The 16023-nt window shown below is 39.6% G+C and overlaps 1 protein-coding gene across 2 annotated transcripts in view; it reads right to left on the bottom strand.

Moving 5' to 3' along the window:
• The window catches only part of cryl1 (crystallin, lambda 1), a 97060-nt gene that overhangs the window by 26088 nt on the left and 54949 nt on the right, over positions 1–16023 (bottom strand). For both annotated transcript variants that reach the window (XM_043691913.2, XM_043691909.2), the window contains one exon: positions 13356–13550. In XM_043691913.2, the coding sequence (XP_043547848.1) occupies positions 13356–13550 (195 nt within the window). The remainder of the gene's footprint in view (positions 1–13355; positions 13551–16023) is intronic.

Raw genomic sequence — 16023 nt, forward strand, 5'->3', positions numbered from 1 at the left:
GCTGAAAACAATCCATGAATGATTGTACTGCCAACACAAATGCCTGTGGAACTCTTCTAGTCACTGGCTGCCAACCTGAAAAAGACCTCTTCCGTCTGCCAGTCAGCCAATCCCCTATCCATGCCAGTATCTTTCCCCGAACACCTCTTATCTTATTAAGCAGCCTGCTCTGCGGTATCGTGTCAAAGGCCTTCTGGAAATCCAAATAGATCATGTCTACTGGCTTTCCTATATTTAACTCGATTGATACCTGCTCAAAGAGTTCTAACAGATTGGTCAGGCATGACCTCCCTTTGGTGAAATTGTGCTGACTCAGCCTTATTTTATCATGCATTTCCAAGCACTCTGCAATCTCATCCTTCATAATGGACTCTAAAATCTTACCAATGACTGAGGTCAGGCTAATTGGTCTATAGTGTCCTGTCTTCTACCTCCCTCTTTCCTTAAACAGGCGATACATTAGCCATTTTGCAGTCCTAAATCTTCAATCTGTGTTTAGTTTCAAATAATCTATTTTAAAATTTGGGATGGATCATGGTGTAATGGTACTTTGAAACACACTTGAAACAATAACTGACTGCACCCTCAGCACTTCTCAATTCTTTTTACTTCTCAACATTTTCAAGAACATTTCTATCCTTGTCTCAGCTAAAATTCTTCCCTTGTACTGTTGTCTGCAATCTATATCCAGATGGTTTCACCTCATTACGTTCTCCATTTTCTTTTGTATGGCAAAATGTCCCATTTGTGCTACGAGTGTTGCTGGAAAGGAATTCTTTTCAAAGCATTTTATTAAGGTTTCCTACATTTAATTTCTGCAGTCGTGCATAGAATATACAGAATTATTCTATGGAACTATTCTATAGTTCTCTGGAACTATCTTGATTCTTTCTAAATTTGTCCAAATCTGACCACACTCCATAACCAGTTAGTAAACCATTGTTTGTTAAAATGCATTTAAAAAAGTAAATGATTGACTAAACCTTCATCCATGATTCAAATCATCAGTCTCTAATTTTTGATAAATTTTTGCTTATCATCTTGTTTTTGTGCGGTAGCGAAGGTGCTGTGGTCATACTTCATTTCCTTTTCAGAAAGAAGTATCCATGTTCACAGAGTAACTTTGTTCTTAGACTGGTCCTAAGGTTCCCATTCAGAACACAGCAGGTAATTATACTCCAATACTTTACATGTTGTTTCAGCCATCTTACTGAAGCTTTTTCCAAATCCATTCTGAGGGTTAGAATAATACTTTGTTTTCAATCTTTGATTGACAAACAACTAGCCATTTTCTGCTACCACTGATAAAAACCCAGAGGGTGAAATGTTGGTTAGACAGATTCAGACATATGTTTTTCTGGTCAGAGTCTTATTTGGACTCACGCACCACCAACTCACGTCTTGCTAATTACTTATTCCTTACATATGTACACACACACACATATATATATATATATATATATATATATATAGTAAACACAGTCAATAATTCACCCAATTACTCTCAATGTGTAACCATTGCCTGTTCCTGAGATCACTAAGCCTCAGAATTCCTGCCAGATTATCAATAAGTTTTCCTTGGCTGGGAAATCACACACAAGGTCACAGCTTGAAATGAAAGGGTCTGTCATTTAGAACTGACATGAGAAATTTCTTCAAAAAATGGTGACATTTTGGAATTATCTACTCCAGAATTTGTGAATTGAATCTACTAAAGACTGTGATCAATAGATTTTTGATCCCTCAGGAAATCAAGGAATATGTGATATGGTCAGAAAAATGGAACTGAGATAGAAGATCAGCCATGATGGTGTTAAGTTTGAAGGACCAAATAGAATACTCTTACTCATATTTCTTATGTCGCAATAATATTTAACAAATACTGGAGTTTAAATGATACTGTACAGATTTGGATCAGAATGCAATTTCAGGGTGTAGAATTGCTGTTTCAGTTATTCAATCCTAAAATCTAGCAAAAACACGGCAGTGGAAAATCTACATGGCAGTGGAAAGAGGGGTTACAAAAAATAACCTGCCATACATGGACAGTACAGTGGTTAGCACTGCTGTCTCACAGTGCCAGGGAACCAGGTTCAATTCCAGCCTTCAGCGACTGTCTGTGTGGAGTTTGCACGTTCAGCTCATATCTTGCCAAGTCCTCCGGTTTTCTCCCACAGTCCAAAGATATGCAAGTTAGGTGGATTGGCCATGCTAAATTGTCTGTGGTGTCCAGGGATTTGCAGGCTAGGTGGATTAGCTAAGGGAAATGAAGGGTTACAGGGATAGAATAGGGGGTTGGTCTTCATATTGTGTTGTTATAAAAGACAAATGAACAAATATTAACTGGACAATGGTAACATTAACTGTTACAACAACATTCTCATTCAGCCATTGCAAGCATGTCATATACCACCAGTTAAACATTGGTCCACTCCCATCTGCTTAGTGTGATCTTCCAATACATCACTAGTTGTTTTTTGTTTCTAATTTCTGTCACATGGCAGGGTCTCCATATTCTGAATTTTGAGCTGTACATCATTTCCAATTAACTTTAACTTGGTCAGAAGGATTTTGTGATAACGAATAATTTGAGGGACAAGATTCTGAACAAAAGGTTTAGTCTGGGATAGACTTTGTTAGTGGGCAAAGTTCAAAGGAACTGTTCTGGTGACCTGTTGCATTCATTCTGCCCAAAACAGCACAGCACCTTAGCCATGGGGTCAAAGTTTGTGAAGTTGTGCATATTTGCAAACCTAAATGTTAGCACATATTAACATCCCATTGCAAGTTAATAATAAATTGAAAACAAATGGAAAGCCTTCTGCTTAAGTAAAATTTAATGTTGGAAGCCTGACTCAGTGTGAGGATTTTGTAAGAAAGCAGAAGGATTGCTTAAACTGACATTTAGTGGAGATAGCAAGATGAGGAATTCTAATAAAAGTTTTTCATCCACATGCAAGCTTGTTATCACCTAATCACTAAAGTTACCAAGTCTTATTCAAATTGTTTTCAACCTACATTGTGGGGTGTATCTCTGCATTTAGGTTTCTTGACTACTAAAGTTTTAGATGAAATCTTTCCATTTTCGGTTAATGTGTTTTGTTGAATGAGATTCTTGGAAGCTAGTTTGCCTGGTTCAGAGTGACTTTGTTCCTGCAATATTCCATTCTTCATCTTAATAATTATATAACCAGCCTCTTGTAAACTTTCTCGACGAGGTAGACATCTCAACCGCTGCTGGAACTTGCCAGCATTCATGCTGCTGGTGCCACATTTAAAGTACAGCTCCACATCACTTCAGATACTGCAAGCCCAGAAGTGGCCCTTGACTGTTAAGACTGAGTACATGGCCCGTATGTAGGAAAGCTCACTTGTTTCTTTGCACATGGGGACCTGGAAGTGGAGGAGAGTGTGATAGTTCTTTTTCCTGCAGGCCACCACAGGAGGCTATGCCACTTGACAAAGTCAACCTGAACCCAATGCCCAGCTGTGTAGGTACAAGGTCAATGATCGGCTATGCTCCACAACATTAAGTGTCACCATTCTTTCTCTGCTGCCTCATCCCTTGGGTCACCACTTAATTTAAATGTACCACTGTATTCAACTATCATCAAGGCTCATGGACTACAATTCTCATTCCTGTATTTATCATGTCCACCTCACCATCCTAAATTACTAACCCTTCCTTCCTCTGCACTTTCTACTCACCCATTAGCAGCACCTCACCACTTTTGCTGCTTGAGCATCACAACTACTTGCATCCACTTTCAGCATACTCACTCCCTCCTTTTGTCTCCCTACAGGAAACATTGGTCCACTCCCGCGTCTCAGACTGAATGCTGTAGTTAGTGGGTTGGAAAGTTTGAATTATGTGTACAATTCTAATCTGTTTGTGGTTGGCATTTAGATGAACTTTAATGATTATATTCTGAAGGGTTTCAACAAGGCCTCAATTGGAAGAGCAGTTGGGCTTAAATAAATAAGCAGCTCAAGCCAGTTCCTCTGTAAGTGGTCAGGTAAGCCTTTTGTCAACAAGGCACATAAACTAGCCAACTTACTGTAGCTAAGCACTTGAGAGCATCTTACAATAGAGAGCTTGAGTAAGATTCTTGAGGTGTACTTGTAAAGTTCCTACCCCTGGGCCAGGAGGCATGGGTTCAAGTCTCACATGCTGTAGACGTTTGTCATAATATCACCAAAATAAACGTTTTACTCAGAATCTTGTACCTCAAATTAATCGTTACCACAAAATCCTTCTGACCAAGTTAACGTTAATTGGGAATGATGCACAGCTCAAAATACTGGAGACTCTGCCATGTGACAGAAATTAGAAACAAAAAACAACTAGTGGTGTATTGGAAGAACGCACTAAGCAGCTGTACCTCATTGTTTTAGTTTTAACTGTTGGTATATGATATGCTTGCAATGGCTGAACGAAAATGTTACCATTGCTGTTAATGTTACCATTGTCCAGTTAATATTGTTCATTCATCTTTTATAATAACACAATAGAAGACCCAACTCCCTACTCTATCCCTTTAACCCTTCATTTCCCATAGCTAACCCACCTAGCCAGCAAATCCCTGGACACCACGGACAATTTAGCATGACCAATCCACCTAACTTGCACAGCTTTGGACTGTGGGAGGAAACTGGAGAATTTGGCAAAACTCACAGAGATATCAACCCACAGGATGATTAGAAAATTATCTAGAGTGCTTGAGCGGATTCTTGTGGTAGAGTTGTAATAGGTGCTACCTCTGAGACAGGAGCCCAGGTTCAAGTCCTTCCTTATCGAAAAGTGTGTAATAACATCTCTGACAGTTCAACTGGAAAATATCTAGAATGCTAGTTGGGGATACGTCAGTTCAGTTGGCTGGATGGGGAGGCTGAGAAAAGCCAACAGCATAGGTTCAATTCCCTCGCTGGCTGAGGTCACAATGAAAGTCCTACCTTCTCAATCTCTCCCCTCAGGTTAAACTCATCTCTAGTCATCTATGATCCTCTGGAGTTCTGGTAACCTTATCTAAAAGGGATTTTGTGGTGCAGTGGTAGTGTTCCCACCTCTCAGCCAGGATGTCTGGGTTCAAAACCTACGTGTTCCAGAGATGTATGAAAATATCTCTGAACAGGTTGATTACAAAATACATAGAGTGCTGAAATTGGATTATCAAGGCAAGAAAGTATTCTATTGTTTTTTCCTAAGATTGTCAGCCTCCAGGAGTTGATTCTTACTCCACCACCAGAGAAGAACCTAGTTATTGAAAGGTTTCTGGTAAGTGACTAATGTTTATTCTGTTCTTAAAGTGAATATTATAAAGAACCAGATAAAAAGATACATAAAAACATTAGTAAAGATATACTCTAATGAAAAATGTTAAGTAGTTAATTAAGAATGTGAAGACTCAACCCTCTACTCTATCCCTTTAACCCTTCATTTCCCATAGCTAACCCACCTAGCCAGCAAATCCCTGGACACCACGGACAATTTAGCATGACAACTGTACTTTATGGTTGCGCCTGGATGCCAGTTGGTTCAGATTAAAAACAGGAGAGCGTGACCGTGAGTAAGACAGGCAAGGGGACCCAGATGGCAGTATCATGGAAGCCTCAGCCTTTGCACTACCCACAAAATCTGAGGTTCTTGGGGCTTGTCGGGATAAGATTGGAAGGGTACAGGGTTGAGGGCCTAACTGACCATGGCACCATGGTGCAAGCAGCCATTCAAGTTGGGGGGAGGGAATAATGTAGTGGTAGTAGTGGACACTCAGAGTGATTGACACTACTTTCTACAGCAAAACACATGCATACAATGATGATTGTGTTGTTTACTCAATGCCATCATTTAGGACATATGCTCTGAGCTGGAGATGAACTTGCAGTGGGAAGAGTATGATCCAGTTGTCATGTAGATTCATTGACAAAGAAAGAGATTCAGCAGAGTTGGTATGAGGAGCTAGGAGCTAAATTAAGAAGCAGAATCTCAAAGATCATAACCTCTGCACCAAGTACAAATTATCATGAGGGTACCCTAGATGTTCTTAAAATGTTATTAGGATAATATCTTAGAATAGCATTTTGAAGCTGATCAGAGAGCAGGCTATACCAGACCTGGTACTGTGCAATGAGACAGGATTAATTCCTCATTGTGAAGGTACCCCTAAGTAGCAGCAAACATAACATGACTGAATTTTACATTCGGTCTGAGGGAGATGGAGTGGATCTAAGACTTTTCTTTTAAATTTAAATAAAGACAATTATGAGGGGCATGAAAGCAGAGCTGGCTAAAGTGCATTGGTAAATTAGATCAAAGAACTGGTCAACAGAGAGACAGTGAAAAGGGATATTTCAGAATATGCAGAATAGTCACATTCCAAAGAGTAATAAAAATTCCAAGGGATGCACTCATTATCTGTGTTTAACTAGAAAAGTTAAAAGGTAGTATTAAACTTAAAGGAAAATAGAGTCATAGAGGTCTATAGCATAGAAAAAAACCCTTTGTCACATTGAGTCTGCGCTGATCAAAAACAACCACTTAACCATTAAAACCCCATTTTCTAACATTTGGCCCATAGTCTTCTATGCTTTGGCACTGCAAGTAAACATGTAAATACTTTTTAAATGTTATGAGGGTTTCTGCCTCTATTACCCTTTTATGCAGTGAGTTCCAGTTTTCAATACTCTCTGGGTGAAAAATGCATTCCTCACATTTCCTCTAAACATCTGTCCCTTACCTTAAATCTATGCATCCTGCTTATTGATTGCTCTACCAACTGGAAAAGTTCCTTCCTGACTACCCTATCTATGCCCCTCAATCACGTCACACCCTTAGTCTCCTCTGTTCCAAGGAAACAATCCAATCTATCCAATCTCTCTTTATAACTTGCCTAGTTTGTCCTGCTCAAGTATATCACCCTACACTTATCTAGATTGAACTTCGTTTGCCACTGGTCAGCTCGTCTATATCCTCCTATAAGTTAAGGCTATCCTTCTCTCTATTTACACCCCACTAATTTTCGCATCGTCCATGAACTTAATGACCAATCCTCCTACATTCAAGTCTGAATAATCTATATATGCCACAAATGGAAAGGATTCTAGACAATTGTTAGGTCAGAAGATTGGATAGAGTATAAAAAAGAAACAAAAAATGATGAAAAAAGGACAAAATTAGAGTATGTGAGAGAGCTGTCTAGAAATGAAAAAGGATAGAAAGAGTTTCTACAAATACTTTAAAAATAATTAACAATGTCCTGAATAAAGTGAATCTGGGGAATTAATAATAGAAAATAAAAAGATGGTAAATGAATTGAACAGGTATTTTCCAAAGATCTTCACTACAGAGGATAGAGTAACATCTCAGCAATTGAGAACAGGAACTCAGGAAAATTATAGTCACCTGAGAGGTGGCACTGAGTATACTGTTGGAGCTGTGGGCTGACAAGTTCCCAGAATTTGATGGATTTCATTCGAGTATGATGAAAAGCATGTGTTTTATTTTAATATATAATTTACTGTGGAGTTTGGATTTTGAATCAATGCCATGTGCATATGAATGAGGATATTGTTACAAAGTCGAAAGCGTGGTCACTTTCAGATAGAAAGTGCTTTACTGAATTTAAAGTACAGCCATAGCTGCCAGCTAAAGGTCAGGCTGTTCCAAATGTAACAAGTGGCTGTTAAATGGATACCTGAGTTTTGGTTGTTGTTTTGACAACAATTCCAATTTAATCAGTTAGTTTAAAGAAGTTAGTTTACCAGAAGTCAATGGAATTTGAATTTTATTATTTTGACACCAGGAAACCAATCAAGTTATAAGAATGTAATGTGCCATGGGTGGTATTTTGAAAATTAGAAGGGAAGCGACTGATGTAGAGTCGGAGAGCTATCTGCCCATACCACCTGCCCTCAAAGAAATTAGAAAACACTCTCTATCAAAGGTACCTATTCATGTGAAACTTACTCACAGTAAAAAAACAAAAGATGATGACACGGAATTCAGCAGCTGAAGGATTGAAGACAGCGGGGAAGACAGAGACTGTGTGATCTTGAGACTAAGTAAATGTAATGTTTTATAAGTGTGTCATTGGAACAGCATATTTTTATACATTTGGAGTCAGATAGTAAGTAGTTAAGAAAAGGGGGGCTTAGATTTGAGTTATTAGAGTTAAGGAAATAAATTGTTATTTTTCTTTAAATAGTGGAATTTATAAGTTCTCTATCACTCATATTTTAACAGATAATGAGGCAAGGTGAGCTTTTCTGGGTGTTTGGTTTAATTAACAGAGAGGTTTGATGTCCGTATTGTAACAGTATCAAGTAACAGTAACTTGTATTTCCAGAGCAGTGATTTTTTTTAAAAACACAGTTTGACAGAGAGAGAGAGATTTCCTGGGTTGGTAATAAGAATTTGTTTGCATTGAGAGAGTTTTGTAAGCAATGCTGAAGAGCAATAGTTTGCTTTCAGTTAGAAGGATCAGGAAATCATTTTTCTTTTGCTGAGGGGAAACACCCATGGGTTGAAAAGCCTTTTGGTTTCAGTTTTCAGAGGTCTTGGCGGAAGTTAGGTGTGTAAAACAATTTATCCTAAAGGAAGAACATAGAATAAAACAATTATGTCATAATTTCCGTCAGTGTAAGGGGTTTAATTTGAAAGTTCCAGAGAGAAATGTTTGGTTAGAACTCTAAAGATGTTATTTCAAGCTATCTAAGCTCAATTGTGTGAATACTCAAGGAAGAAGCTATCAAATTCTCAAGACTGGAAAATAAAAGCAATGTTTAAATTACCTGTAGATGTAATAGAGACTTTTCCATGTGGATTGCCACGTTGGTGTGATGAACTGGCTTCAGAGTTAAGTTGATCCCAAGAGCAATGCTGTCAAGAGTTCTCACCTCCTGACAGGACCACCCATGATGGTAGGGTCAAAGGGGAAGAATCAAATAAAGCACAATCCAAAACAAGACTTTAACGATGATTCAGGCAGAAGATATTTGTGATATCAGTGGCTTGTCAGTGGATGAAGTTGTCAAGGACCATGTGTCTGCTGATATGCAACAGCATCCCCAGGTTAAAAGATGTCCTGTCACAAGCTTCTACTGAGAGGAATTCAACATGCTCACATGTGAAGAAACCATTGACTTCAAGTTTAGGAAACACCAAGACTGATTTGACGAAAGTTCTCATACTTGGCAAAAGAAAATCACCAACAAGGCAAAAAGGAGATTTCAACAAACAGCAAAGTTAGAGTATTAAGAGCTAAGGAAATTAAGAACCAACGGCAGACTGAGATTGCTAAGGAGCTGCGACTCCTTGCTGACAAACACAACACATGGAGTTTCTTCATTACTACCAGGGCAATATGTGAACTCAACCTGCTTGGTCTCAAACCAATGTACAGCAAGGATGGTACCCTTTCTACAAACAGAGAAAACATCAGCTTTTGATGGAGGGAATACTTCAAAGAACTCCTAAAGCATGATAGAATTGTCAGTCAGGATGTATTTAAGGAAATTAGATTAGATTAGATTACTTACAGTGTGGAAACAGGCCCTTCGGCCCAACAAGTCCACACCGACCCGCCGAAGCGCAACCCACCCATACCCCTACATTTACCCCTTTAAGCTAACACTACGGGCAATTTAGCATGGCCAATTCACCTGACCTGCACATCTTTGGACTGTGGGAGGAAACCGGAGCACCCGGAGGAAACCCACGCAGACACGGGGAGAATGTGCAAACTCCACACAGTCAGTCGCCTGAGTCGGGAATTGAACCCGGGTCTCTGGCGCTGTGAGGCAGCAGTGCTAACCACTGTGCCACCGTGCCGCCCGTTCATCTCCTTCAAAGATGATCTTGGTCTCTCACCCAGTGTGGCTGAAGTTGAAGCTGCAATTAGATACACGAACACTAGAAAAGCTGCAGGAGTAGATGGGATTCCAGTGGAGATTTTCAAACTTGGAGGAGCAGAGCATAATCATCATCTCCCTCAACTATTCTTCAAAATGTAGGACAAAGAAGAAACCCCTGCTGACCTTAGGGATGCTGCCAATGCCACCGTCTTCAAGAAAGGAGACTGTAAGAAATATTGATGACTCTCTCTACTCTCCACTGCCAGGATGACTATCTGAATCCTTACTACTTAACTCCTCTTAATCTTGGAGCAAATCCTTCTGGAAAGTCAGCATGTCTGTCAACCAAGTTGTGGAACACTGAATGTGATTTACACTGCTCAGCAACTCCAAGAGACATACCAGGAATAACCTCAACCACTCTACATGGCCTTCACCGACCTGACCAAGGATTTTGACTCAGCCAATTGGTTGGTGTCAATGAAGATTCTATCAAAGGCTAGCTGTCCATTCATCAACAATCTCCAGCCCCTCCAAAAGATGTCAGCAATGGTCCTAACCAATGGTAAAATTACAGAATCCTTTGCGGTCAAGACAGGGATCAAAGCAGCGATGTGTCGTCACCTCCCCTGCCCCCCATCTTTTCTCCATCTTCATCATCACCATTCTTTATCTTGTTAAGAACAAGTTTCCCACTGGTGTGGACATTGTTTACAACCAATTGAAATACAAGAAGACGACAATACCCACCTCACTTGTAGAACTTCAGCATTCAGTTGATAATGTCAACTGTGCTCTCTCAGAACACAATCTTCAAGCCTACGTAATGCCTTTGCGGGGGCATATGGAAGAATTGGTCTCAGCTTCAATCTCAGACTCAAATCCTTCACCAATCTGTCCCAGGTTAAGTTCCAGTCCATCCCTCCATTATGATCAATGGAGAAATCCTCCCAAACGTGGAACATCTCCCCTACCAGGGAAGCTACTTCTCATCTAAGGCCTACATAGATGCAAAGATTCAATATCACATCCAATCTTTGTACACCTAAAGACAATGACATGACATTCGTGTTGATATCAAGATCATTGTGCATAAGGCAGTCATCCTTCCGACTCTTCTACTTAGGTTGGAAACTTGGACTACGTATAGATGCTATCTCAAGACCTTGAATGTTATTTGAGATAGATTCTCCACATCAGCTGGGAGGACAGGTGTACTAACATCAGTGATCTTAAAGCAGCTAACAGCACCAGTATCAAGGCCATGACTTTTTGAAACTAATTTCGCTGGGCTGGTCACGTGCTTAGGATGCTGGAATTCAATGTATGGGAGACCCTCATCAGAAGAAATCAACTTGAGGAAATCTCCTGCATGAAGGGACACAATTCTTTGAGAATTCTTTGAGAATACCTAAAGGCAAGAGGAATTACAGAAAAGGAACTGGAGAAATGAATGTCAATAATCTCAAGTCCATAGGGACCAATTCCACCTCTCGAAAACACCAGTAAAATATTCTGTTTTATCTTGATTTCTTTTGCAAAATACACTTGTTTAATTGTTAAAACCAAACCTGCAGCACAGAATGCTTATGTTTCAATGAAAGACCAACTTATTAAATAAAAAGAAATCCATCACGCTTACTTGTCCAGTAATAACATCGGCTGGGATGTTATTAGTAACACCAGAGTCTTAAAATAAACAGCTCGTCAGCTAGCCAACGCATTGGTTTTAATTTTACAGAACACCCTTGATTCGGGGAGGGAAGCATTTTTTTCAAAAAGGGAGGCAAAAATCTGGACATTACAGACCACTTAGCCTGGATCTCCCCATTATAAGCACCTGTGAGTTAATATTGACCAGAACTTAAACCAGATCAGATGTCTAAGTACTGTAACTACAAGAACAGGTTAGAGGCTAGGAATTCCGCAGTAAGTAACTACCTGCCGTTTTCCCCAAGTCTTTCCAGGATCTATAAAGCACAGATCAGGAAGAAATACTCTCCACTTGCCTGGATGGGTGCCATCCAGGACAAAACAGTTTGCTCAATTGACTAACACCCAATCCACCACTTTCAACATATTGTCCTTTCAGCAGTGTGTACCCCTAGAAGATGCATTGTAGCACTTCACCAAATCTCCTTCAACAGAACCCTCAAAGCTCACAATCTTGATCACCTAGTTGGGCAAGGGCAGATGCAGGAGTGCATCAGTATTTGCAAGCTCCCCTCCAAGCTATACCTCATTCTGAGTTCGAACTATATTGTCATTCCTTCTTGAGTCAAAATTCTGGAACTCAGAATCACAGAAATATTATAGTGCAGAAGGAGGCCATTCAGCCCATTATGCCTATACAGACTCTATTCTATAGTGCCATTCTCCTGCCTTTTCCTCATATCCTTCCACACCGTTACTAATTAAATGACCATCCAATGCTGTTGAATGCCTCAATTCCCTTCCTAATAGCACTGATGAAGCTCCAAACTGCATGTTAAGAATGGGGAGAGGCCACCACCTTGAGATTAGGAGTGGGGAAGAGATTACAGCAAAGAGGTCACTGAGTTGGAACAAGGTCAGTGGTTGAGTAAGACCATAACTTGGAGATCAGGCAGCAAAAGAGGAACCAATGTTAAAACAAATCTCAAGTGTTCAATGTGATTACAGGCTCCAGCAATTTCTCATTATTAAAGCAAACAACATTAAATGGGGTGACTTTAAACAAGGACTTACTATACGTCAATGTAGGGGGGGATAAACTTCATAAAAAGAGCTGTCACCTACTTTGTTAAGAACATGTACATGCACTTTTCCTGTTTCAACTCAACAAAATAGATGACAGTCATTGGTTGGTTCACTTCTCAGGGCAATGCCCTGACCAGAGTCAATCTACCTGGTTTAAAATTTAAATGAAGTCTGGCAGTTAAATGTAAATGAGCATTGATGGATTCATTCTTTATGTTAACATCTCTACCAATCACACTCTATTTGCCAACCAATCAGCACTTGCCTTTCAGGAAGTGGAAATGTTTGTGTCCCTGAGAATTCATACCCTTGTGAAAAATCTGGGTGAATGCGAGATGAAAACTTCAACAAAATATTCAAGTTCTGTACTGCAAAATAAATACTTTAACTATTTATGTTTAATAGCTGCAGTTATTTTTTTTCCATGCCCAAACTTGCAGGATAGACAACCTACAGTTAGCTACCTTGTAAAGGGACTCCAATTACTCCAACTGGTTCTTGGAGGGTCCATGAAAGATACAAGTCTCAGAGATCCTTTCTTTGTAAGTGAGAAAATATCTGATATCTGAAACCTGTAAGAGATTAATCTTGCCATTTTGTGGCACAATATAATAGAGCATCAACCTGCTGCGGCATTAAATGTCTGGAAAAAATATCTTAAGGTCAACATACTTAATTATTTAATATAACTAGACAGGAATTTGCCTTTAAGCCAGCACTTAAAAATTCTTAATTATGCAATAAATTGTTGAAGAAACCATACATACATTAACAAGTCTCCATGATTCTCCAATGATCGCATACTGAATTCGATTCAAGACAAATCCATCAATTTCTTTGTTCAGTTTGACTGGTGACTGGCCAATATCTTTCATAAGTGCATAGGTTTGTTCCATTACAGCAGCATGTGTTTCAGGATGAGGAACTAGTTCAACCAGAGGAACAAAGTATGTCGGACTCACCTGAGAACATAAGCATAATTTTCTTCAAACTCTTCATATTAAAACAATGTTGTTTCATTGAAAATTTGCAGATGTTGGCAAGGAAACAATTGAACTAACGTCTTATAGCAGTCATTAAACATTGGGATCATGCACCCACAAAATCCCATTGCCACCACTTCAAAAACTTGTATCTTCCTTTTCAAAAGCTACACTTGAAAAATAGACCAAGAAATTAAAATATTGCTGATCGATGAAGGTGTATATTTCTTCAAAACAAGCTGCTGCATTCTTGAGACATGTACTTCTTAACTTCACACCCGTAGTACAATACCTTACCTGAAGGAATATCGGTTAGAGGAGGTTGTTTCTCCAACTCTTACATGCTATAGATCAATCCATTCATTAAGACCCTCAGAGTTTGAAAACTTTCAGAAGCTTTGCAGAAATGTTAAAGCTTTCACTTGTTCAAATGTCAGCTATAATTTTCTTGTCTTCACTCACAGGCTTGCTGGCTTAGACAGCTTTTATTGCCCATCCCTAGCTGCCCTTTACAAGGTCATGGTGAGCTGATTTCCCGAACCATTGCAGTCCATTTGGTACATTTAATTCCTCCACCACTTCATCGCACTTTGTACTACCTATGAGATGTACTGCAGAAATTCCCCAAAGCTCCTTAGATAGCACCTTCCAAATCACAGCACCACTACGATCTAGAATTGCAAGGACAGTAGGTACATGGGACCACTATCACCCTCAAGTTCCCTTCCAAGCCATTCATTGTCCTGACTTCAAAATACATTGCCGTTTCTTCAGTGTCACTAGGTTAAGATCCTGGAACTTTCTCCCTGCTGGCATTGTAGGCTGCAATGGTTCAGTTCACTGCCATTTTCTCAATGGCAACTAGGAATGTTTAATAAATGCTGGCCCAGCCAATGATGCCCATATGCCATGTGTAAGTAAAAGAAAGTCAGTACAGTACATGGAAAATAAATACAAAGAGAATATTAAAATGAATGAGTGGGCACCATTGTCAATCAATGACTACAGTGATGATCTGACATGCAGCAGTTGGTATGGGATAGGATGCAGTTTTGAATAACTGAAGTTTAGGATGGATGGGAAACTGATTAGGACAGCACAAATCTAGGTATGACAAAGACATGGATGACATCGGGGAGATTTTAATTACCCTTCCCACTCCCTTTGCAACATGACCATCCTTGGCCTCCATTGCCCCAATGAATATAACTGCAAAAACTGGGGGGGAACAACACATCATCTTCCACTTGGGCAGCCTAAAGCCTGGAGGACTCAACATTGAGTTCTCCAATTTCAAATAACCTCCCTCTCCATCATCTAACTCCCTTCCTAGCCCCTCCCCCTCCCTTCCATCCTCTCATCAACCCTTTCTTCTAGCCACTAGCCAAATTCATCCCTCCCATCGACCAACCAGGTCACACCCTCTACCTGTGTTCACCTATCCCCACCTCATCACCCTGACACCTCACCCAGTTTATATGCAGCTCGCCTTACACCCACCCCCAGTCCTGAAGAAGGGTTACACCTGAAATGTTGACTTCTCCACCCCCTGATGCTGGTGGAGGTGTGCTGTGTTCTTCCAGCTTCCTGCTTGTTTGTTTACCTTGGAATCCAGCATCTGCAGTTTTTTTTTGTTTCTAATCGATGAGAATTTCAGCAGCAGATCATAAAAGCCATTTCTCATTCTCAGGATGTATACACTAATCAAAAGGCATTTATTACGCACACCTGGTTATCCTGATTTGCATATTTAATTGGATAATAAAATTGTATTAAACCTATTAGCAAACAATGTTGGAATTAATTGGTTGTATGATATTTCTTTGTTCCTTAGTTTGTCAAAAGTCTTGATTAAAATTCCAGCACATTCTGTTCATATTTTGGTCATGTCATCAGCCTATATATAACTGATATCTAACACTGCCCTATCTGACAATTTTCCCAATCTCTTAAATCTGTTTAAGATTCCCCTCTATCCTACACTAACTTATGCAATAACCTATCCTCTTGCTTTCCCTTCGCATGCTTCCCATTTTCAGGGATTCAGTACTTTGCTAGATTTAAACACACTTTGAATCAAAGTAGATTGCTGATTTTAGAGGTTGAGTGTTCACCTATTCACTGGCCTGCAGTGACGAATTTACTACTTTCTATCCAATTATCTTTTGCAACCATTTATCCTATCCTGCAGGAACTTTTATTGGTAAGACTTTGTTTTATCATTTGATCAAGTTTTCTCACATTTTCCCAGATCTATTATTCATTAGTAATTATGCCCAATGATGCACACCTCATAGTTTATCATTCTCAAATTACCTACTTGAGCTTCTTTTGAAGCTTTTCATCTTATACACAGCACGGTGTTCACAAGATGATTAAGATAACGGGGAATGACATTTCATACTATATTGGAATAGAGTACTGACTAGTACTGATGAAGAAGTGTGGATGA

The sequence above is a fragment of the Chiloscyllium plagiosum genome, unplaced genomic scaffold (assembly GCF_037043375.1).
Source record: "Chiloscyllium plagiosum isolate Xiang-an unplaced genomic scaffold, Cpla_swu_hap1 HiC_scaffold_6, whole genome shotgun sequence".
Classification (NCBI taxonomy): Eukaryota; Metazoa; Chordata; class Chondrichthyes; order Orectolobiformes; family Hemiscylliidae; genus Chiloscyllium; species Chiloscyllium plagiosum.